The 7984-nt window shown below is 39.9% G+C and overlaps 1 protein-coding gene across 4 annotated transcripts; it reads left to right on the top strand.

The window, feature by feature from the left end:
* The first annotated feature begins 460 nt into the window (after positions 1–460).
* Positions 461–7892, top strand: LOC131010865 (helicase sen1-like). 4 transcript variants are annotated; one of them, XR_009096686.1, is made up of 9 exons: positions 461–622; positions 1306–2756; positions 3214–3396; positions 3975–4070; positions 4176–4338; positions 4502–4634; positions 4719–6485; positions 6565–7384; positions 7502–7892. XR_009096686.1 is itself a non-coding variant. In XM_057938550.1 (8 exons), the coding sequence occupies exons 2-8, from the start codon at positions 1469–1471 to the stop codon at positions 6871–6873; spliced, it is 3939 nt and encodes a 1312-aa protein (XP_057794533.1). In that variant the 5' UTR covers positions 461–622; positions 1306–1468; the 3' UTR covers positions 6874–7892. The 4 variants fall into 4 exon arrangements, 2 of the variants coding, with proteins under 2 accessions (XP_057794533.1, XP_057794534.1); XR_009096687.1 differs by having other exon boundaries at positions 463–622; positions 1556–2756; XM_057938550.1 differs by having other exon boundaries at positions 6565–7892.
* Positions 7893–7984: the final 92 nt, after the last annotated feature.

Here is a 7984-nt window from a genome sequence, read left to right as displayed (position 1 = left end):
GTTGATTCGATTTATTACGGAAGTAAATGAGAAATTATTATGATTTTTTTGAAAACATGTAGCTTCACTTGTGAGCTATGAACTAAAAAGAAGATATTTATGAGAATGAGTGAATCTACAAGTGTTTTTGTTGAAAGGGGGTCCGAACCACATCTTTGTCCATTATATGGGCTGAAAGAGCTACACATCTTTCGCATTTTGGGCTTTAGAGCCCAACTGGCAGGGAATATGTTACCTTTTGGATCAGCCCAACTCGATCTAAGTCTAAAAACTAATGAAAATTTTGCCAGTATCAACTTAAGTATTGACAAATCGAAAAATTCGATTGCAAAAAAAGAGAAATCAAGAAATAAAAGTAGTTCGAATCAGCGATTGATTAGAAATCAAGAAATTTACTAAAAACACCCTTGAGGTTTGTTTCTCCCTGACCTTCGCCCTATAAATACTCACACCTCGAACCGATCTTCAATTCGCATTCTCTCACACTCGACGTATGTTATATATATACGACTATACATACAACGCCAACTGACATAACTTCACTCAACAAGAGTATTGCTAGCTCGATCATTTAATTTTGATTCAATAATTGTTCCTCTCTCTATATTTGGTGCAGTTTGAGGTATAATCTCATACCATTTCTGAGCTCTGATGATATGGTAATATAGCGAATCAGTTTGAACGGTGAAGGATATGTTGTTAATTTAATTGGAAGATCGGATCGTCAGAGTAATTCGATGAATCTTGAGATTGATTTGTGCGTATGGCGGACCTGTTTGTTTCTCTGGAATTTGAACTTTTGTGTGAATGGTGTCGTTATTCGGTTTATTTACTTGTTTAAACTTGTGTTTGATAATGTGGAGTGAATTGACTACTAGTTGGATCGTGCTTGGTCCTAATCAGAGGTTGAAATTGTCCCTAAATCTAATTTACAGGGTGGTAAAATATGCTATTGTGAGCAAGATTGTTCAGTTATTTAATTTCTTGATATTTTCATGTCGTGTCCTGATTTTGGGTCAAGATAGGCCCTAACTGTAATTCACTGGGTGGTAAAATATGCTACTGTGAGCACGATTGCACAGGTATTTAGTTTCTTGCTTTTTTCTTGTCAAGTGTTGATCTTTGGATATTATCGGATAAGTTTTTGTTAAATCAATGAATTTGGTGCATTGATGATCCTTTGTGGCGAGGTGTATGATCTAGAATCTGTCATTCTTGGTCAGGATCGAGTAATTTGTTTAGTTTCTCCTTGTGATATTTATGACTAAGCATTCTTACAAATTTTCTTTCCAAAATTTGATGCAGAGGTGCTTTTGTTGTTTATTTGGACATTCCAGAAGTCTTGAGTATTTATGCTGGGTACCTCTTTGGTTGGCATGTTGTATTCTTTACTACTAGAATTTCCGACTAAAATTACCAGTATACATATTTGGACAATTTTGCTTGCTTGTATGCAACTATTTGTGAAATGGGCTCAAAAGGAAGACTTGTAGTTGATCTTAATGAACCGACCACTGAAAATGAAGATGATATTGACGGTGTTGTCTACTTCCAGCCTCAGGAGGCTATTCCATCCTCTAGTATTGCAAAAACAGACTTATTCGTGGCATCAGCAGGCCCCCAAGGGATATTAAATAATCATTCTTTTGCACATGCTTCTTCTGTTTCTGGTTTCCAGCCTCTCCTCCGTACTAAACCTGCTCAGGGATCTGTTGCATCTGCTCAAAACAAAGGTTCTATGGAAATTTATTCCAGCATTGCCTCATCATCGATAAAGATTAATGGCCAGGGTGTAAATGCTGCTCCAGACCTTCCTGTTGGTGCTCAGGATTCTGAGAAAGAAGAGGGTGAATGGTCTGATGCAGAGGGCTCGGCTAATGCTTCAAGTGGTGCAAGTAATAAACATGTGCAGGAGAGAGGCCAAGTTGCATTGATGGAAAATAGTGCACGTCCAGAGAGGGTGGTGAGTATTGCACTTGATACTGACAATGTTAAGAATGGGAGCATTAGTAGTGTGGTGCTGGATCCTGAAACAACTGATAAGAAAATCAATAGATCTAAAGATGGTGAAGAAGATTCTGCTTCAGGCCGTAAAGCAAGAATATTCAGAGGAAATGAAGCAAATCATGCATTGAGGTCTGTAAATAATCTTGGGAAACGCCCAAAGCCTGACCAGCGGAAGGAAGTAATGTTGGGGAAGAAGCGTGGCAGGCAGACCATGTTTCTCGATCTAGAAGATGTGAAACAAGTTGGTGCTTTGAAGGCTTCAACTCCTAGAAAGCAGATACCTGCACCAGCTCTATTGAGGACAGTAAGAGAAACTCATTCTGCACTACCATCTGCTGATAGTGGGGAAAAGCAAACACAACCTATAATATGGGATACAGAACAGGGTGATCTATTGACCAATGGAGGCAAAGATTTTGTGGAGTCAGATGATTATAAAACCGAGAGTAATGAAAACAGTAATTCTGGGACTCCGGGTCCTTCTGCAATGTTAAATAGCTCAATAGATCTTTATTCACAAGTTCAAACGCCACTTGTTTCTCGTCAAAGTTCTTGGAAGCATCCACCTAATATAAAGCAACTTAATCAGTTATCTGGTAGGAAACCAGTAGTCAGTAGTTATGCTGATCCTAAATTAGCTGTGAAAAAACTTCGTTCCAGGAAGCAAAGTTTTGTTAACCAATGTCAAGATTCATCAGTGGAACGCCTATTGCGTGAGGTGACTAGTGAGAAATTTTGGAATCACCCAGGTATTGTAGTATTTCACGTTCATTCTTACACTATATTATGTCTATCCCAATGGTTATCCGTCTCTTTTCCATTTTCTGTGATTTATCCTTGCTTCTGGTTTTCAAAATGAAGTTGCTACTCATGATCAAAATTGCTAGGTACATAACTTCACATATAGTCTATCTTGAAAATTTCATGTATGAAACTTACACATAACGACTCGCATCTTACATTATCTTATTATAATCTTCTTTAGTTTTTCGAATACTCTGAAATGAACTTCAGAAAATTTTAAGTGGATTTTAAAAGTATGTAATGAAGACACTGAGCTGCAGCTAGTGTTCTGAAGCTTTTTCCTCAACCCTCTAAGGACGCTTTCCCTACATCTGTATAATCAGCTTAACAATATGACAATGGACTGTTACATTTGCATTTTATCTGTTTGCTTATGCATATTTTTCTTTTTGAAAACAACAGGGGAACAGGAGCTTGAACGTGTTCCAGGTCGCTTTGATTCAGTAGAAGAGTATATTAGGGTGTTTGAGCCTTTGCTCCTTGAAGAATGCAGAGCTCAGCTTTACAATAACTGGGAGGAATCTTCAGAAATGGCTTCAAGCCACGTTAGGGTGGGCATAAAAAGCATCGAACAGCGCGATAGGGGTAATATCCTCTTGCCTCTCCTTTATCTGTAGCAGATCCTTACACTCCAGTCTGATATTCAGTAAATGGAAGTTCCACACGACAGTAATGTGATATGTCTTTGTTGAGTTCAACAGTATATGGTTGTTCTGCACTCAAGTCGAAACTGTCAGGAATCTGCCATTGTCTGTTATTATAGAATATTTTTAGGCTTTCTGGAATTATTGATTCTCCTTGCTTTTTTCCTTGTCACACTTTTTGCTTATTACAAGAACTATATTCATTTAAGATGATGTCAAGTCCACATACATGATTATGGTTTTTCACGTCATCATTACTGTATGTTTTACTTGTCATGCCATCCATTTCAACTATTCTGTGCTTACCCATTTCTAGTGTCATGTATGTTCTGTCCTGGCAGCACAAGGTTATTATTCTTGATACTGGGGATTTGTTTCAAGTCTAGTTTTATTTTTTTGTTCCTCTGGAAGAGTCGCATACTAGCCACAGGGGATTTGTTTCAAGTCTAGTTTTATTTTATCATGTCTAGCTAGTTGCTTCTAATCTGGTTCAACTTTTATGTTGGTTCATTTTCGCAGGATGGTTTGATGTGATATTAATGCCACCACATGAATACAAATGGACATTTAAGGAAGGGGATGTAGCAGTTCTTTCAGTACCTATGCCTGGAGCAGGTTTTGCATATTACTTTGAATAATTTGGGTTTTGTTCTGTAATCTGACTTTAAGTTTGTCAAAACAAAAACTTTATGTTTACATGTTTGTATTGATACAATCCAGTCAGTGCTAAGAGGAATGGTTCCTCACCACTTGAAGATGAGGAGAAGCAAAAAGTTAATGGGCATGTTGCAGGTACAGTGAGGAGATACATGCCTATTGGTAACCGAGGACATACAGGAGTCACCCTTCACTTTTTTGTTGGCGATAACTACGATTCCAGCAGGTGAGCGATACTTTCTTGTTGTTCGTATGGCCTTATATGGTTTCTGCAGCCAACCACTTGAATGATACACAATTTTCTGTGTCAGCAACTGATTTTACTTTCTTTCTCTGTCTGACTTTTAACTTTATCTTTTTTGGTTCTTTTACTTCTTTTTTAAACACAGCAAAAATGATGATGATCATATTCTGCGGAAGCTCCACCCTGGTGATGTCTGGTATCTGACTCTACTTGGTTCTCTGGCGACCACACAGCGAGAATACGTTGCTCTGCATGCATTCCGTCATCTTAACATGCAGGTTTAATTTGAAACTCAATTATGTGGATGATGAGATGGACCAGATTATGCTTTTATGTTGACAATTATTGATACACTCTTGCAGATGCAAAATGCGATTATTCAACCTAGTCCCAACCAGTTCCCTAAGTATGAAGAGCAGCCACCTGCAATGCCTGATTGCTTTACACCAAGCTTTGTTGAACATCTGCGCAGGACGTTTAATGGACCCCAGCTAGCTGCAATTCAATGGGCTGCAATGCATACAGCTGCTGGTACATCAAGTGGTGTGACAAAGAAGCAAGAGCCGTGGCCTTTTACTTTAGTTCAGGGGCCTCCTGGTACTGGTAAAACACATACTGTGTGGGGGATGCTTAATGTGATCCATCTCGTCCAGTATCAGCGTTACTATGCTGCATTGCTAAAGAAATTGGCACCTGAAAGCTATAAGCAGGTTGATGATAGCAACTCAGATAGTGTGGCCTCTGGTTCCATTGATGAAGTTCTGCAAAGCATGGATCAGAATCTCTTTCGAACTCTTCCAAAACTCTGCCCAAAGCCTAGGATGCTCGTCTGTGCTCCCTCAAATGCCGCAACGGACGAACTTCTTGCACGTGTCCTTGACCGTGGATTTATTGATGGGGAGATGAAAATTTATCGAGCTGACGTTGCTCGAGTTGGTGTAGATTCTCAGAATCGGGCAGCCCAGGCAGTTTCTGTTGAAGGAAGAACTGAACAACTTTTGAGAAAGAGCCGTGAGGAAGTGTATGGCTGGATGCATAGTTTGAGGCTTCGTGAGACTCAGTTATCTCAGCAAATTGCATGTCTCCAAAGAGAACTTAATATTGTTGCTGCCACTGGTCATGCACAAGGATCTGTTGGTGTTGACCCTGACGTTCTTATGGCCAGAGACCAAAATCGAGATAGGTTACTTCAAAACCTCGCAGCAATAGTTGAAAACAGGGACAAAGTACTAGTTGAGATGTCTCGGTTGCTCATTTTAGAAGGCAGGTTTCGAGCTAGTGGCAACTTTAATTTAGAGGAAGCTCGTGCAGATCTGGAGGCAAGCTTTGCTAATGAGGCTGAAATTGTTTTTACTACAGTCTCAAGCAGTGGGCGCAAGTTGTTCTCTCGTCTAACTCATGGCTTTGACATGGTTGTGATTGATGAAGCAGCTCAAGCCAGTGAAGTAGGAATACTGCCACCACTTTCCCTCGGTGCAGCTCGCTGTGTTCTTGTCGGTGACCCTCAGCAGCTCCCTGCTACCGTCATTAGTAAGGCAGCTGGAACCTTGTTATATAGTAGAAGCTTATTTGAGAGGTTCCAGCAAGCAGGTTGCCCAACAATGCTGCTGTCTGTGCAGTATAGAATGCATCCATATATTCGGGATTTTCCTTCAAGGCACTTTTACCAAGGACGCCTTACGGATAGTGACAGTGTTGCTGCTCTTCCAGATGAGGCATATTACAAAGATCCGCTACTGAGGCCTTATATCTTTTTTGATATTGCTTTCGGTCGAGAATCTCATCGAGGGGGTTCTGTGTCCTATCAGAACACACAAGAAGCACAGTTTTGTGTTCGTTTGTATGAGCACATTCAGAAAACTATAATTTCATTAGGTGTCAGGAGGGTGTCGGTTGGTATAATCACTCCATACAAGCTGCAACTAAAATGTCTCCAACGGGAGTTCAAGGATATTTTAAATTCAGACCAAGGAAGAGATGTCTATATTAATACAGTGGATGCTTTCCAAGGGCAAGAGCGTGATGTCATTATAATGTCTTGTGTTCGGGCTTCAAGTCATGGAGTTGGGTTTGTTGCAGACATTCGCCGGATGAACGTTGCTCTTACTCGTGCAAGAAGAGCCCTGTGGGTAAGCTTCTATTTTGAAGTCTTTTTCAATCCAATGTAGTTTCTCTCTTCTCCTCACCCAGCTTTGGCGAAATTGGCAGGTTATGGGGAACGCAAGTGCGCTGGTGCAGTCTGATGATTGGGCTGCACTAATTGATGATGCCAAAGCTCGAAACTGTTACTTAGACATGGATTCTCTGCCTAAAGAATTTATTCCTGAGCCGTCTACTTATGGTTCGTTTTCGTCCAAGATCTCTAGTGCAAGGGGCTTAAGATCTGAACCAAGTTATAGACCACAGGAGTCATATGTGAATTCTGGATTTGGCACACCTTCGGAAGTGGAGGAGAAGTCAACTTTGCCTTATATTTCTAGACTTGGAAGTCATCGATTCTTGAGGCCAGGAACATAAATCCTTAAATGATTTTGATCAATCTAGTGATAGATCACGAGACACCTGGCAAAAGAATGCTGCAAAAAGCAGCTTGTGTTTTGGGAAGGCAAGCTTGAATGCAACAGCTGTTATAAAGCTGCAAATCATCGTGTTTCCATTGCCCTGGGATTATTGCTACTGGATTCCTTCCCTTCTCTTCCATGTTGTTAAAGCATCTTCCCATGCTTGAACATGTGATTTGAATGCTGAAGATGAGAAGTTTCTAGTGAACCCTAGTCGGAAAGGAAGAAGTTTGAGTAAATAATCGTGTCTGGTATTCCAGGTTCAAAGATGTTCGGAGTGGGGGTTTCCAACTTGCTGGCCAACTGCATTTTTCACTAAAGGATTCTGAGCTTACGTTTTACCTCGACACCTCAATTTGTGTCTCATCTAAAGTGGTGACAAGCCTGCTACGGTGGAACTCTTAGGCACACCTCATAAGTTGCGAGATATCTTCTTGCAAATGTCCATGTTTTGAATGCATGTGGAGGTGAGGTTTTCACGCTCTAGATTTAGGCTTGATTCTGTGAGGCTCTTTGATAAATTCATTGAATTTTAAGTGACATATCCCATCTCAAAAAAATCACTTCCATTACGTGGATTGCAGCGATTGCTGAAAGATGGAGCATTCATCAACATAGCTGTATTTCCTGGCCTGCAATCAAAGATGTGAGCCATCTGAGTTGCTGCAGCCTGGATAGAATGTTGATATTTCTTCTAAAAGGTGCATAACTTTTGAGTGTTGATATACAGCTATTGCTCCCAAACGTCTCCATTAATGGGGCGTTGATAGTTTGGATAGATGAAAACAATATAATAAAGGATAGTCTACTCTGATGGATTCAAACCATGGCGGCAGTTTGATTAGGTTTGGTGCTTCTCAAACTCCCTACTCGGCCTCAGCTCCCTAACAAAATTTGTAATTAATGATATGTATGTTATTTGTAAAACTATTCCATGAATATTTTCTTCTTCAATAGATATCCATTATAACCTTATTTAGGTTTGTAGCATATTTTAATTTTTTTTGCCTATATTACTCTCTCTCTCCATTTTCTAAAGTTTTACTTTAATTTGTACTTTATTATTC

This window comes from Salvia miltiorrhiza, chromosome 2 (genome assembly GCF_028751815.1).
Source record: "Salvia miltiorrhiza cultivar Shanhuang (shh) chromosome 2, IMPLAD_Smil_shh, whole genome shotgun sequence".
Lineage (NCBI taxonomy): Eukaryota > Viridiplantae > Streptophyta > Magnoliopsida > Lamiales > Lamiaceae > Salvia > Salvia miltiorrhiza.
This window is presented reverse-complemented; position numbering and strand designations above follow the sequence as displayed.

Bases quoted from the DNA above. Each gene is read 5' to 3' on its own strand.
- LOC131010865 (XM_057938550.1), top strand. From the start codon at position 1,469: ATGGGCTCAAAAGGAAGACTTGTAGTTGATCTTAATGAACCGACCACT. The intron at 2,757-3,213 runs GTATTGTAGTAT...TGAAAACAACAG, and splicing joins GAAATTTTGGAATCACCCAG to GGGAACAGGAGCTTGAACGT. The intron at 4,071-4,175 runs GTTTTGCATATT...GATACAATCCAG, and splicing joins AGTACCTATGCCTGGAGCAG to TCAGTGCTAAGAGGAATGGT.